This window comes from Lissotriton vulgaris, chromosome 10 (genome assembly GCF_964263255.1).
Source record: "Lissotriton vulgaris chromosome 10, aLisVul1.2, whole genome shotgun sequence".
Taxonomy (NCBI): Eukaryota; Metazoa; Chordata; class Amphibia; order Caudata; family Salamandridae; genus Lissotriton; species Lissotriton vulgaris.
In genome coordinates, this window is record NC_141698.1 from 298,005,148 (window position 1) to 298,022,629 (window position 17,482).

At 45.0% G+C, this 17,482-nt stretch overlaps 1 protein-coding gene across 1 annotated transcript in view; it reads right to left on the bottom strand.

The window, feature by feature from the left end:
- ALS2CL (ALS2 C-terminal like) overlaps positions 1–17,482 on the bottom strand; it is a 719,895-nt gene that overhangs the window by 17,656 nt on the left and 684,757 nt on the right. Inside the window, exons 26-27 of the mRNA XM_086941072.1 lie at positions 17,052–17,201; positions 16,420–16,516 (exon numbers count right to left, since the gene is read on the bottom strand). Of these exons, the coding sequence (XP_086797198.1) occupies positions 16,420–16,516; positions 17,052–17,201 (247 nt within the window). The remainder of the gene's footprint in view (positions 1–16,419; positions 16,517–17,051; positions 17,202–17,482) is intronic.

The window sequence follows — 17,482 nt, forward strand, 5'->3', positions numbered from 1 at the left end:
TAAACATTGTATTGGTTATCGAAGAAGTTCATTACATTATAAAACAAAACAAAAAAATATTTCCTACTGTCCAATTACGTCATTAATGAATTTCCTACGTCTGTGCCACATTCCATTTAGAAAACGTGAAACAGCAACAATAATGGGAGGGTGCATGTCATACTTTAGGACTCTGAAAGCTTGAACACACTGACTGAAGCCTAGATTTCTGCAAATTGGTATCACCCAACTTTTCCGTACAGCCTGATAAGCTGGGCAGAAAAAAAAGACATGGATTTCATTTTCAATGTTATATTTACAAGCTGGGCACTCAGTATTCTTATTACTGTCCCATTTACAAGTAAACACCCTGAGCGGAAGACCACCCATCCTGAATTGCATATAAAGTTTCCTCGCTAATGATGGGTAAATCAGATCTAAAAAAAATCTTCCTTTTTGTAGCCTACTTTAACTTGGAGAAACTCTAAAGTCAATCTTCCCACTGTGGAACTCGCATGGAGGGACGATAGATTATGGTACCTAAGATGGCGAACCAGATCGACTCTGGTTAGCACTCGACAGGCTACATCAGGTGCTTCCCAGAGCTCAGGTAGGCCAATCCTAATGCTAGTTGCCTTATTGTGGGTTAACCACAGGATTTTCTTGATTTTCAATACATCCCAGATCTCCCAAAATTCGTTTTTATAACAAACAAGTTCAGGCACTGACCATAGTCTTCTCCAATACCTTAAAGGGCGTAATGCCATTACCTCCTCAATGGGGAGTAGCCCTAGGTCCATGCGAAGAGGTACTAACGGAGTACTCACTGGAAGACCCAATAAATTCCTCATAAATGCGTGTTCTACCTTCATGAGGTTAGTAGGTCTTTGATGTCCCCGAAGTTCTGCCCCGTACAAGGTGGCCGTTCTGGCCTGTAATTTGTAAATTTCGATGACAGGAGCAGCAGGCTTGAACTCAGACACTCCGTGCAGTTTCTGGATCCCCCCCACCACTTTAGTTAACTTAAGTGCAGCCCTTGCTAACTGAGTATCCCATTCCAGATGTTCTCCCAAAGTGATGCCCAAGTACTCAAAGGTCTTAACTTGCTCCAGTGGGGTTCTGCCCAGAAGGGGATTCGGACGTGTCTGCCTGGGAGGATTAAAAATCATAAATTTAGTCTTATCTAAATTTATCTTGTGCCCCTCAATGCACAGAAGTCAGCAAAACCATCCAGGGTTCGTTGGATGCCCGTTGATGTCTTGGACGACAACAAAGTGTCGTCCGCAAACATCAAGGCGGGCACCCAACCTGAAACTAACCTTGGGGCATCAGTGTCCTTTTCTCCAAGTCGATGGTCAATGAGCCCATTAATGTACAGACAGAACAAGGTGGGGGCCAGGACGCACCCCTGGTTCACCAGGAAGCGGGCTGACAGTTCTCTGTGCTTCCCACACCTAACTTGCGCATAGGTATCTGTATGGAGCCTCATTAGCACGTCCAGGAGGTAAGGTGGTAAACCAAGTTCAAGTACTACACTCCACAATTTATCCCTAGGGACCAGGTCAAACGCAGACCCCAGGTTAACGGAAATGAGGTAGAGGCGGCCACCCTCCACACTCACCGTTTTCCAATACAAGACCAGAAGTCTGAATATCTGGTCCACAGTCGATGTACTCATCCTGAAACCAGCCTGAAAAGGGATCAGAATCTCATTTTCCTCTATCCAACTCTGGACTATGTCTAAAATGATCGGTCCCATCAATTTTTGAGTGACATCTATCAGCCTGATAGGCCTGTAGTTGGACGGTTTTAAAGGACAGCCTTTTTTGTAAATAGGGACTATTTCTGCACCACGCCAGGTATCCGGCGGGTCCAAGCCCTTTAGTATGGCATTAAAAAGAACACATAAATATGGGGCTCATATTTTTAGTTCAGGCCGAAACAAGTCCCCCCAGGAGCTTATCTAAGCGGGCGCCTTATTAGGTAATAGTTTATCAATGGTGGCTTCTACTTTAGTTGAGGTAATCTCCCAGACCCCCTCCAATCGATGCTCATGGAGGAGACCTGGGAGTGGGGTTAAAAAAAACGTCATTGCCCGAGTATGCATACAGGGCTCCAAAATGAACTTCCCAAGATGCTGCAGCTATATTTGGTTCAGCTGCCATTCTGCCCACCCTAACCCCAGAGCTAACAATTGCCCAAAAAGATTTCAAATCTTTGGACTTAAGTGCAATTCTAAGATAAGCCCTTTATCCGCTTCCCACTCTTTCTTTTCCCTTTGGATGATTCGCTTGTGGTTGAGCCGACATTGCTTAATCCTTATCTTATCCTTTGCTTTTACAGCAAATATCAAATCTTTTTTAGCATTACGACAGTTAGCATTGTACCAAGGATGGGCTGAGACAGGTTTTGCCTTTTTTCTTCCTTACGGGTAAAACACATCAAACAGTTTCGAGGTCAACTGTGTATTTTCAAAGGCTTATCCTATAGTCCTGAATGCATGGCGATTACCCCCACCTCTCCCATATCTCTTAAGTGCGGCACTACCCATTGGTATATATTTGCAAGCTTTTTGGGGGAACCATGTATGTGTGGCCATTTAACTCTCCGCCTGTTAGATAGCGAGAGAGGATGTGCTACTGAGTTGGGCTCAGCTGCAGGATTAGACAGGCCCAAACACCCTGGTTTAAGTGTCATAACAAGGGGGTTGTGGTCACTATCTTTCCTAGGATAGATCTGAAAATCCAGGACCATATCCCATATTCTGGATTCAACTAGGATATAATCTAGAATGGAGTTTTATTCTTCTCTATTAAAGGTTGATCGGCCAGGTCTATCCGACTTTGTCCTCCCATTACATGCCCTCAGAGAGGACAACAGAGTAAGCAAATTTATTTGGAGGACCAGCGGCGTCCATGCTCTAACTACTGGAATATGGGGTTCCGGGATATGCCAATGATAGTCCTCGTCGTCTAGGTCATCTATGCTTACGTCAGTGAGGGGCTCAAACTGGCAGTTAAAATCACCCCCCCTATTAGAATAACCGCTGGGTCAAGAGTTGAAATAAACTGCCTCAATTGATCAATTACTCGAGACTCCTGCCCACTCTGGATGGGCCTTGAATAGATGTTTATTAGGGCAATTTGTGTATTATCTGGGAGTGTTAAAAGGACACACTGCACATCCAGAGAATTAGTTGGCATCTGCACTACATTGGCACCCAGGTGAATACCCACCCAGATGCTTAAACTCCCCGATGGTCTGCCCCTACCCTTTGTTGTAGCCGATGTACTAAAAGTGGCAAAACCTCTCTTCTGGGTTTCTTCCAGTGCCCACGTATCCTGCATTAGGCAAGCATCACACTTCTCTACATCTGGGCATAATAGTTTGTTTTTAATCCCAGCCACATTCCAGGAGAGGATTTTAATGTTTTCATTTGACTCCCTCCCCAGGATTTCCTTTTGTACCATGTTACAGCTATCATCCCCAGCAAGTGGGCTGACAATAGACTTCCCCATCCTACTAGAGCTTGGACCCATCTCCCAAACGTCACTATCGTGGTTCCTTCCCACTACCAACGGGGATGCAGCACAACATGCATCCTCCTGTATTACCGAAGACAAAACTCCAAGGAGTACACCAGCCGAGTTATTCCCACTACCGCCCCTATCCATACACCTAGTAACCTCCCGGGCTGGCCCACCCACCTAGAATAATAGAACAGACATTTGTCTCTGAGCCTTCCCTAGCTACAGATGAACCCTGAACATCAGTGTGGGGAGATGGGGACAGGCAACTCTTTTGTCGTCAATCTATTTGGCTCAGAACACTGAATCTATTACTCTGGGGAAACGTAACATCTTTAGGGGTATAGATGTTTGCTCCCTTCCAATTAGCGTGCCCAACATTGGCACTAAGACCCAGCGTATCACAGTCCCCCCAAAACTGGCCTCCTCTATTGGATCTGAGGTCAATAGGGGAAGCAGGATAGAAGTACATTAGGGGAAGGGATTGAATTTGCGGTACTGAACGTACTGGGACCCAGTTGCAGATATGTTTAACCGCCCATCTTTTCCGAAAATGAATTACAACACAGTCCCCCCTAATGTTTTTCTCCCGTGGCCCCACCCAATCCACTCGTTGTCCAAAAAGAATTTCGCTAGATACATGTGTAGGAAGTGGCCTATTATAGTTCAGCCAGTGGATACATTTATTTTTAAGGTCACTGTAATCCTCCCTTTTTCCCTGGCTCAAAGCTGGAACCCCTGCAAGCACCACCACATACGGAAGGACTCAGGAGGAAGATCTATACATATTTGTTCTTTTAATGGAAATCACAAGTTGTACTACTATTAGGTGGAGGTTGTTGGTTCTTAGTCCCTCTACCCCCCATTCACCTTATTTCTGCTCCTTACTGAATTGTTAATCACAGCACTGTCACTAGGTTGAGGTATGTGGTCACTAGGCAGTACAATTGGGGGGATAAATCAGCTACATTGTTCACTTCGGATGGGACAGAATGGCGGCAAACTACATTCACTAGCCTAGACCGCCTCTCTGTATTACCATTATCATCATTAACTTGTGTACCCCCCTCCTCCGCCTGGGCAGAAGCAAACAATAGTTCAAGGTGCGAAAGTCTGCTTTCTATAATATTAAGTCTGTCATAAAAAGGACGGCATGACTTAGTAAAAATACTTTCCATCTTGACCCAAAAATTTTCTCCAAACTCCGTAGGACACACATCACCAGGGATTGATAGGGGCGTAGACCGTTGTTCATTGGACTGGCATAGAACAGGGCTGTTAGAAATGTTGTCATTTGGCCTTCCCCCACATTACTACATTTCTGGATTTTCACTGTCCTGTTTTCCAAAGGGGCTCCTCCACGCTTCCTTTTAGGAATTGTATCCAATGCAGGAATTTTAGCCCCCGTTTTAGAACTGCTGGCAGATTGAGTTTGCAATTTTAAAGTTGGCGAACCGAGGAACTCATGATTTTGAGCAGAAACACATTGGACATCAGGTACAACATCCATACTAGCTGAAGAAACAGACGGACTTCCTTCTGCTTGTACTTGCTGGCAGCCCTCTCCATTGTCGCCTAAAAAAGCAGTCTCTATAATTCGTTGTTGATTTGGCGACGATGCCTGTGCCAACCTGCCCATAGATGACCGTTTGTCAAAGGCGGGATCCAGGGATAACCTCCTTTCAGTTATTTCTATTTCATGTGCCAACATGGAGGAGGCCCTAGTAAGAAATTGGTCCAAGGTTCCCACAATCGACCCGCCAGGAATAGACTTTCTACCCTTCCCCCCCTTGGAGGTAGTCATTGCAGGAGGGGATTGGAAAACAGTTACTTCTCTGGTTGCGTTAGCTTTTACAAAAAGGGTTCAATCAGCAGAGGCCAACCAATGTATAGGTACTAACCTTTGAATGTTCATTTGGTTGCAAACATAAGAGGGAGGCCCGTCCCATCCTCGTCCGTACTCGAACGGGCCCGCCCTTCGCGCGTCCCACGAAGTGGTGGGCGTAACCAAAAATATAGGCTGTGAGCGGTAGGGAGAGGAGCGCGGTGATGGTGACTGCGGGCTCCTGGTTATTGGACTCCCGCTGTGCTCCCTCTCTCCCTCCGATGGCAGGCGTAAGTCCCAGGCAGCAAACAACAACCGCTGCGAGCTATAGTGGCCACTGGCCATTCTATTCCATGACCTTTCTAGTATTGTCGTAGTTTATTTGACCAACCTATGTTGTGGATCAGATGGGAACTTCTATTCCTAACCCCTACATATGATTGAATTACCCTCATTCTTTGAGTTACGAGGTCAGTCTATTACATTATTGAATACCAATATCTTGATTATTATTAGCCTTTGTGTTGTCACCTTGGTTGTTTGCAAGCTAGTTTCCATTTCTATTCTCCTTTATGCATTATCATATTTTGCTATAAAGAGAGTCCCCTTTTATGGAGTTTATACTGGGTAAAGAGGAATGCATAAGTGAGGCACTACGTGCAGTGGCCAATCGATTATATTGCCCAATAATTCAGATTGTTGGTGGGCTTGACTGCATGTTTCTATTTTTTTATCCACTTCGGTTCAACCTTTCATTGGAGTTTTCCTTATTTTTCTTTGCTTACATGCATTATAAATTCAAATTTGTAAAACTCGATATAACTTTGGGAATGTATTTTATTTTATTTTTAAAATGGACGTTGTTCTTTTATTAGTTTGTCTAAACCGGGCAAGAGGTTTGCGCAATATCAGAAAAACATGGCTGACACCGATTGCTGCCATAGTGTTTAGACGCAAATCGGTCAAGACTATTTTCTTCTAGTCTAATTGGATGCAGGTGCAGCATGGGCCCTTCATGTAGCTAAGAATACCTATATGGAGATATTACATCTTATTTAGTTATTTAAAGTGCAGTTTTGAAAAATGTTTTCCACAGAGATTTGGAAGAGATCAGATTCACCTACGATGTAGAGATCTTATATTAGATTCACACTATTATATTCTTGAATAGTGAACTTCTGTAGTGAATCAAGTAAGTCCAGTATGAAATTTGGGTGTTGGGCATGGCTTGATCTGTCAGTTTTGTTGAGTATGACTGGGAGCTCGATTTGATTACTTTAGGTTTTATTGTTTCTACTCCTGTCAATTTCTTTGGGACTATTGACTTTGAGCAGATATGTCATATCACTGCGCTGTCGAGTATGATTTGTTCTTGCAGACACACCCATTTTAGACCTATTTAGGTCAGTATCTCTACTAGGATGACTTTATTTATATTTGACCTTTTCTGATTTAAATGATGGGACCATGTGGTTTTATCATCACCCTAGGTTTAAGAAATATTTCCCCATAGTGATTGAGGGGGTTTCACCCAAAACATAACCACAGATTGAATGACGTGATATAAAGTAGAATGTAATAGTCCCCAATTATTTTTGGGTCTTGTTGTGATTTGATAATTGAATGTATGTATAGACACGTATGATGAATGTGATGAGTGGATGCTAATGATATGCACGTTTGCACTTTGAAAAGATACCTGGTTTCAATAATAACTGCATGGTTGAGTGAATTACAGTTGTATTTTTATACCACGGGATACTGGGTCAGTACATATGGTTAGAAAATGAGATTTACTCAGTGAAAACATTTACTATCAATGTCACAAAACTGTGAAGTCTTTCATGTATGTCAAATGATTTTGTTTCAGAAAATGTATTATATGTTTTTATAGATATTCAGTTGGGAAGAGTCAACTAATTTACTTGTCCTGAGGAAGGTGGTAAATATTGCCTAAGACCACGAAACACATTGAAGGAACACACAAACACGATCCACCGTGCATACACAATTTCAATATGTCACTGAACATATTCACTAAATGGTAGTGTGGACTATGCACTCCTAACTTTCACTAATAGACAAAAAACCTCTATCTTTTTTTGAATGATCAGTCAAGTGATCATTCATTCTGATCACTTACAATACAGTACTCACAATGCTGCAAGTGGTACTATTTCCATAGTTCATGTGCCCATTTATTCATGTAATTTCTCATAATGCCACACACATATTAATAAATTCATTAATGTCAAATTATTGCCTGTTTTGTTTCATGGTGATATTCTATCACAAATTCTATCTTTTGATCTGCTTTATGACATGCATGCGCATGTTGGGTCACTTGTCACACCTTATTCCGCACCTGCCATCTGCTATGGATAATGGTAGCACTGTATCGTGTTCTCTTGTTCTTCATGTAACCAACCAGTGTAGAGCTTTTCTTTTGTAGTCCTTATGAGTCTCATAGATACAAACACATAAGCTTTTCAAAATCACTGAAAAAGCCCTCACTTCTCTAAGCATACATTGGTCTTCTTTTTAGGTCTCTGATCCCGTGCAATATGGACTCTTTATTTACGTGGGTCGACTCCTCAGTTTTTGCAAATGGTAGTCCTTTAGTCAATGCTATGCCTAGGTTCCAGATTTATTTGCATGTTAATATAATTAATGTTGTAAATCAATGTACTATGCCTTTTCCTTTTATTAGGTCGAGCTGGAGATGCATCCAAAGGATGCTCCAGTTCGACAACTTTAGTCGTCGGTCTCGGGGGATTAGGGACAGGAGGGTGCCACGCGCTTCTGGTGCTGGATTTGCCTGCGTGAACGCGCACGTCGGCTCCGTCCACATTCCCAGCTAGTCAGCCTAACGCACGTGCATGCACACAGACACACACACACGCGCACACGCACCTACACTTACACACACACACACACACATAGAGACCCGACCCCCCCCCGCCGCCTCATTCCTACTTTCGAAAAAGCCAACCTTTGAAATTGTGAGTCCAGACAGCACATCTTGTACCCCTGACCCCACTGCGCCCCCTCAGTACCCGGGTCCTGGTCGTCGTCATTCAGCTCCAACACCTCGATGATCTCCTCGACACCATGAAAGTCTCCGACCTGCCCCCCTGCCACAGCCCCCTCGGCGTCCTCCATGGGTACAAGTGCCCAGCCTGACACACACAGGTCTCTTCCACTCCCATGACCGGATCTTACGGTGCAGCCTACCCAGAGGGGCGTCAGGCAGCTGCCGCCAATGGAAGCGAGGTGTAAACAGCATTGGACCAATCACGACTCGGATACATTCTGCCGTCCCGCCCTCCCCGTGAGCTGGGGAAGCTTTCATGGACAACGAAACTAGAGAAATCCGGGAAATGTAGTTTTATGTATCGATACACTTTATTGTGGGATTAATCCTACTTGACTGTTTTAGTTGCGTGATTACACTGTATGTGAAGCAGAAAGAGGATAGAACAGAAGCAACTGTATACATAGCCTAATTCGCTACCGTTTTGGAACATTCGAAGGGCGTTTTATTTAGTAAAATGTACCTTACATGACACAACGGTAGATATTTTAATTTACGGTACAAAATTCAAAATAAATAACTCATCTAATGCTTGTTTGACTAGTAGTCGCAACACCACGTTTGTTCCTCTGCGAGGCACGTGCCTGCTCTTTGCCTGGGCTGGCAGCGGCTGGGAAAGTTTGCTCCGTTGTGGTTGCAGCCATGAGTCGGGTCTCCGGGTGGGTCTAGAGGCGGCAGCTTGGATAAACGGTGGCCTGCTTCGGCCCAGTGAATTCACATACAGCCGGACTAGTACCCGCATGTCCCCGCTCCATCCCTTGGCGAGGCTGACCACCATGCTGCCAACACCGGGACCTTGTTTGGATCCACCGCCTGCACTGCTCTCCATTATAGGCCGTCTCCGCTCTGTGAAGGAATTAATATCACAAGCAGATTGTTTGCAAATATGCTTCTGTTTGTTGTGGTTGAGCAGCTCCATAAGTGAGGAATATAATGGCTCTTTGGCTGACTTTTTCACTTCTGATTGGCCCGATTGGTGCAGGTAAGGACCGACCCAATCCTTTTAAACATGTTACTCCCCGTTTTATTCCTTATTTGTGATCTTGATAAGCCGCATTTCAGGCAGATTCTACAAATGTTATTTTTGTGACTGGTGTGTAGCTTTTCCTCCTAAACTTTGACATTAAGCTGTAAATGTACGAGCTTGTGAGTGCTCTTTCTGTTATTACATTTCCATTTTTAATGCCGCATTTTCTAATTATAGCGTTCACATGTGATCACTGCTAAAGTTTAATATATGGATGGCCTTATCTAACCTCTCCTTGAGAAGAATTGCGCCGCTGGGTGGTCGTTTGATTTATTCCATGCCATGTGTCCTGCGCTGCCTTTCCAGTGCTGTGTTATGTTTGGCTTTTTTTTTGGTTATTGCCTTTGACGCACCCCTCTCCACCCCAAGCTTGCCCGATCTAGTTATAGTTTTACTTTAAATATTTGGTCGCGCTAATTGTAAATACTATATCGGGACTGGCTCCTTCTCTGTTAATCAACAGGCAGCCAAGGAGGTGGTAAATGATGTGTGGAAGCAATCGGGCCAGCTTATCTCAGAGAGAGGAACTCCCTCCACCCCACCCACATCTCCGCTGTGGCAACCAGAACCTTTCTCGGAGGATGAGTGTAAGGTGGGGAGGGGTCTTACTTAACACATGTCTCCAGATGGAGAACCTCGCAGAGGTGTTTGGGGTTATCTTTGGGGGAAGCAAGTCTGAATAACGGGAGTCCACCCCTCCGAGTAGTTTCTACATACATGCACTACCTGATGTACAGTGTACTTTAGAAAGAAACGCACAGGGACTACCGTAGCCAAGGCGCCAAGTGCATGGCTCTAGCTCCAGAGACCATGCTGCGGAAATGTTCGATAAAAAGGAAGCGTTTTTCTCAGAATAAAAAGCATCAAACGATTATTACCGCCCTCTGCACCCCACCCCCTGACCCTGCTCCGGCCGAGGTGTCCTGGAGGCCGGCGGCATTAATATCTGGAGCGCGCGGCGCACTCGGCTGCACTTCAATAATTAGCCTCCCTGCAGCATGTCATTAATCATATTTCCATCCTCCGGGGTCACTAGGGGTCCCTGCAGTAACAAATTGCAGTAATTAATAACACACAAAAGGCTCTTTTAACAAAGAAATGAGGTGTGAAAGGTGATTCCATGGAACACGCCCCGTGATGATCTTTTCGGGGACGTATGATTTAATCACACACCTCCCCATTCTGCTCACACAATGGGCGCAGTATCAGCAACGAAAACTAACTGCGTATGTTCTTTTATGAACCAGGATTTTTAGGTCTCGTGGCGATTACAGCGCAACCTGTAGACTAACAATTATGTATTTTTTTTTTTTAAGTTTCTCTGGTTTGTAACCAAGTCCAGTGTATCAAAAACAAATGAAAGTGGCACCCAGGGCAGCATAGTGGGGCCTGAGGCCCTGGATTATTAAACCAATTCAAACCATCTCCCTCCCTCGCCAACCAAAAATAGCACCTTTAATGTCGCAACACTAACCTTGTCAAGAAATTTCTTTCGAGCAGAAGGCCAACACCGCTTTGTCGTATTGTATTGCATGCGTGTGAATGAAATATGAAGAAGGTGGGAGCTGCTACTGTACTGTGCTTTCGGAGTGCCCATCATCAAAACTACCTGAGCTGTGGAAGTGTGCACCACCGCTTGCAGCTCTGGATTGCTCGAGGGCCAGTCACAAAAGGAATGTGCACTTCGTTGTGTGCATGTGAAATTATTCTATTAGCTGTGCACGCATGTGGTTGGATATTCAGAATATGCCTATACAAATAGGGTTGGAATTGTGGATGGACGGACTTGTATAGGGCAGTGAATAGTGGTGTTGTGGTTGTGGTTGATTGTCAGCTGAACCCCTTCACCGCAGTGATAGTTTGAAACATGGAGGTCAGTGGTTTTGCTTGTCTATTTTCTTGAAACTAAAAGAAGATTAACAGTGTGCATTGGATCCAAAATATTTAATTCTAGCCCCTCATTCTCATGTGTGTATGGCAGGGGCAGCACATGAAATGATATGCGATATTATGCGCACATCCCTCACGTCAGCACATAGGTAGAGTACAGCTCACTGGCATGATATGCACATGATAGGTAGACTGTGATCCTTCAAACGCCTTCATCTGGCCTGCATGAAGTCAGTCCATGGCAAGACGGGGATAATAGGGAAGGGGGGCTATTAGGGTGTGAATTTGATAATTCATTGTGCTCTGAAACAGCAGGACTAGCCAGTTGAATTTACAAAGCCAGTAGATCTGGGATTGGCTACCATCCTAGTGGCTTTGCCAATGCTTTTTTGTCGAGTTGGCTGACTCAGCTGAGAGGCCAACAACTGAATGGGTGCGTGCGAAGAGTCAGTTAGCCTGTACTTCTGCCACTACACCAATTCAAAGTTTACATTATTTTGGGGATGCAACGCATTGTCATATACAATGCCAAAAACTCAAACTTTAATGCTGCGAAACATATTGCATTGTAAATGCTTGTTTAACACGTGGTGATGTTTATTTTTTTAATTATCTTTCCATTTGTTCCTTTTTAGGTCGAGCTGGAGTTGCATCCGAAGGATGCTCCAGTTCGACAACTTTAGTCGTCCGTCTCGGGGGAATTAGGGACAGGAGGGTGCCACGCGCTTCTGCTGCTGGATTTGCCTGCGTGAACGTGGACGTCGGCTCCGTCCACATACACAGCAAGTCAGCCTAACGCACGTGCATGCACACAGACACACACACACGCGCGCGCTCACACGCACTTACACACACACACACACACACCCACCCACCCACCCACACACACACACACACATGCACACACACGCAGGCACCCAGACGCAGGCACACACATACAGGCAACCCCCTCTCCCCTCCCCTCTCTTACCTAACTGGGCTTCGGGCTTCTCGGGAGCCTCGCAGAGCACTCAAGCTCCTTTGTCATTCCAGCAAGAAGCGGGGCTCTCCCCTTATGCTTGGGGGTCCCGCAGTCTCCCCGCTGGTCTTCGCCCGGGCTCCCTCCTGGGTCCCGGGACTTCAGGTACGGTACAGCACTTCGCTGTCGCTCCGGGCTCGCGCTCCGACCTCAAAACAAAACTTTAAAATGTTGTGCATGTGCAGGCAGCCCCCGCCCTCCCACTCCTCCCAGCCCGGATACTAAGCTTGTTATTATAGACGCGAAGAGCTGCGATGTTGCTGTTACTGGTGTCCTTGATGTGTATGCTTGTGGCAGGTGAGTCACGAGTACATTTCTTTCTTATTGAAGTTTATTGAAACACTTCTTTTATTAGAAAAAAACGATTTTTTCTGTGAGTGGGAGCGGCCTAGTCCCTGGGCAGTCGTCAGTCAGCCATCACATCAAGGAGGAAAAAAAACATTTGTTCATTTATTTTTTTGCTACCCTTGCATATACGCTGCAAAATGCGTCTATAATATCTACAAATGTCTAATAATACGAGAAGTTGTTTTCAGAATCGATAACAAGATTATCTCACTGTCCCCTCCAGCAAAACCTGCCCTGAGCGCGTGAGATTAGAAAGACACGATAAACATCAGAAGCAGCAAGCAGCTGGGTCTGTCACGGGTGACTGGAGACAGACAGGACAGCGGTGCCTGACGTGTCGCTGCTCACCTGAGCTAAAGACGCACGTGCGTGGTGCAGAAGAGAAACAACTGAAAACACGTGGCAGATGATCAGGGCAATCATTTAGAAACCCACTCCCAGAATAACAGCCCTGCACCCTGTGGGTTGCACCGTCAGCACCTACTCTAACATCACCTCACCACCAATGTAATCAGAAAGTCGTAATGTGACTGCGGGTTGCTTCACAGCTTCGAGGACGACCGCTCTAGCGGTTATGCCACATCCTCTTGGAGCCCCCACTCCCAGACAGACTTTCAGGGCGAAGGTAATAGGTGGCTGACCCCCACCCTTGCGAAAGACCCGGTGCTTGGAGGAGAGGGGCTACACCTGCGGTAGGGTTCTTGCATTCAGCGTCAGTAGCGCATCTCTTCTCCAAACCACTCCTACTCCCCCACTCACCCTCCCTCTGCACCCCACCCCCGGCCTCAGGGATGACAGGTACCCTCCTACTGGCTACCTTGGACGCTGCGTCCCACTCCCCTATTTATCTGCCCTTCTCTCCTTGGCTCCTTCCCGCCTTCAGTGCCTGTTGCTTCCTGCAGCCCCTCGCTCCACAGAGAGCTACTGGTACCCGCACACAGCCTGCACGCGAGGAGAAGATGCGGTGCAGGACATCATCTTTTCCGAACTTGACGCCGTTTTAAGACGAGGACCAGCATGGAGGTGGACGCAAGATTCGTGTCTAAGTTGCACCCGGCAGTGGATTACGCAAATATCTCAGGCAATGTGGGAGCATGTATGATGAGAGCTCGCACGGTCGCACCCTCTTCCTGGGAAGTGCTGGTTTAAGTTTGCCCGTCCCCGGACGTGTTGCAGTCTCACTGCCGGGCAGCAAATTTTGGTGGTTTTCATATCTTCTGCTTGAGGCTGACTTGGGTGCAGAAATAAAACTGTAGCCTATGGCCAAGCTCTTCCTCCTTCTCCTCCTCACAGCGCTTCAAAGCCAAAAGACAGCAGGGGTTGAGACCACCGCCCGCTGGCAGCATGCTGTGTGGGAGCGTTGCCCTCGCGCTTTTCAGCCTGGGACTTGTTGTTTAAATGTAAGTCATTCCATATCAAGCAGTGTGCTTCCAGCCTGCAGGCGGCTGCACCGCTCTGCGACCAGACGTTTGAAGTCCATGTTTTGGGCTAAGCAGTACCACGTCACATTCAAACACAGCCACGTGTATTGGAAATGGATAAAACAAAAGAATGCGTCTTGTGACCCTAGAACTGGATGTACAGACGATTCAAGAGCTTCTAAGGGGTTTATAATCCTGCAATGCCGGTCTAAATCTAGCTGCTATGAAGTGCAGGTGCGTCATTCATGCTGAAGTAACCAGGGCCTTCCAACACATTGGACACTGCGCTGCCTCACACACACTGCGCTGCCTCACACACACTGCGCTGCCTCACATACACACTGCCCTCCCTCACACACACTGTGGTGCCTCACACACACTGCGCTGCCTCACACACACACTGCGCTGCCTCACACACACACTGCGCTGCCTCACACACACACTACGCCGCCCCACACACACACTGCGCCGCCTCACACACACACTGCGCCGCCTCACACACACACTGCGCTGCCTCACACACACACTACGCCACCTCACACACACACTGCGCCGCCTCACACACACTGCGCCGCCTCACACACACACTGCGCCGCCTCACACACACACAATGCGCTGCCTCACACACACACTGCGCTGCCTCACACACACACACTGCGCTGCCTCACACACTGCGCTGCCTCACACACTCTGCACCGCAACATACACTACAAATACCACTCAGTGCCACATAATTATATGCAACATAATTGCACTGCACTCAATGCAACATACACTACAAATACCGCTCACTGCCACATAATTACACACCACATAATTACTCTACTGAATGCAACCCACACTCCACACAATACCACTCAGTGCCACAAATTTACACACAACACAATTCCACTCTACTGAATACAACATACACTCCACACAATACCACTCAATGCCACATAATTACATGCTACATAATTACACTGCACTCAATGCAACATACACTCCAAATACTACTAAGTGCCTCACAATTACACACCACATAATTACACTGCACTCAATGCAACATTCACTCCAAATCCCACTCAGTGCCACATAAGTACACTCTACTGAATGCAACACACACTCCACACAATACCACTCAGTGCCACATAATATGCTACATAATTACACTGCACTTAATGCAACATACACTCCAAACAATACCACTCGGTGCCATATAATTATATGCTACGTAATTACACTGCACTCAATGCAACATGCACTCCAAATACCACTCAGTGCCACATAATTACTCTACTGAATACAACATACACTCCCCATATTAAAACTCAGTCCCAAATAATTACACCCCATATAATTACTCTTCTCAATGCAACGTAAATACACTCCACCTAATACCTCTTAGTGCCGTATAATTACACACCTCATTCTTACACTACTCAATGCTACTTAATGCAACATAAATACACTATCTATCGCCGCCACTGTATCTATCTATCGCCCTCACTCTATCTATCTATTGCTTTGCCACAGCATCGCTCAGCACCACCACAGCATCACTCATGGAAAATACAACATCACTAGGAGCTACCACAGCATCACTGAACGCTACAGCATCACTTGTCGCCACTACAACATCACTCAGCACCACTACAGCATCAATCTGTGCAACCATTCAACAACTGGTTCAAATATGTTCAAGCTTTATTACAAATGTCACAAAAAGATGATAATATTTCACTTCTGTTCTTAGATTTTCGTTACAAGAAAATACAATTTACATAATCTTCACAAATTTTTTTAACAAAAGTTTAAGCTATTGCTATTATAAATTACAATAACTTTTATTTAAGTATTAATTATTAAAAAATGTAAAAGCCATTGTTATTTGAAATATCAATACATCTAAGTCACGTAAATACAACACATATTGCATTACAAATGCTATAAGTGTCACATTTGCGAAAGTTAAAACTATTGGCATTGTAAACGACAAAGCTATTAAGTTTGCTATTTTAAAAACCAACACATAAATAAAAAATGAGTCATTTACAATACCAATAGCTGAAACTTTCCTAATGCGAGACCTATTGCATTGCAAATGATTGTTTAACTTTGAATATGTTAACAAGCAAGGCAAATTATTTGAACAATAAATAAAAACTGGGAAACAGTAGCAACATCATCATTGCTAGCTTTGTCAAAAGCTGAAGGCCTTCAGGCTTTCCATCAGATTTACAAGCAAGCCAGAGAATACAAAACTATATACATTGTTTTAAGTAGCATCTTGGTCTTAGTCTTATCTTACCTCCAGTGCAGTGAGCATGAAATCGAACATCCCACCCACATTTTCAGGGTCCATTAAATCCCTAATGAGATGAATTTCGGCTCCTAGATGCTGAATTCTAAAGAAAAAAAACATTTTATTTTTACAATTTTTAGTAAATGTGGAATCGCCCATTTGGCCAGGACCTTTCTCTCTGTTACCCTCCCAGCTCCTCTTTCCTCTGATGTGATTAAAGGCGGTACACAAGCTATTTTGACACTGTCAGCTTTCCATTCCGCCAGTATCCCTACTTGATGTGTCTGGGCACTAAACAGTAATGCACTGTTTCTTGACAAAGTAACGTGCTGCTTTACCAGGACTCAGCACCTCCCATGGAGGTTCTGTGGGTGGAAAGAGGGACCTTTTTTATGGCGTGGGTACGTATTCCTCTGTAATGCAGAAAGAAATAGAGAAAAGGGGTAGTGGCTGCAAGTAACAGGCAATGGTAGCTAAATTAGCGGAAATCAGATGTATCTGATTATCTTTGGAATTGTCTTTCCTGTTTATGCACCACTGCTGATTTTTTCCCATTGCTAATCTGTATTTTTATAATCTTCCCTGAAGAACAGCAAAATCAAGAATGCGCACAGTTGATCAGTTAAGTGTATTTTTACCTTGCTCGTGACACCACATACACCAACAAAGGCAGGAGGTCATCCATAGAGAGGCTATAAGCCTTTCCCACAACACGTGACACTGTAGTTTCAATCTCTTTGTAAGTCTTCAGAAGGATGTCTAGTTTTTCCCTGGGATCTACAGTTGTACTAAAAAAAACACAAGTATTATAGAATTAAGATGTTATTTGTTTCTTTGTGGAAAGCACTTACGTACCAAATGAAATAGAGTTTTGCTAATACAGAAAAATGCAAGGTTGATTGCAGCACACACTTAGTGGAGGAGCGGCCACTGGGACCTGCCAAGGTACCTGCCAAGATCAATTTAGGATGAAATGATCGCCTTACCCTCCAATGGTCTTCATATATTCTTCAATAACATATAAAAGTTCTATCAAAGAACCAGGTCCTATGTGAGTGTAACTCATGCA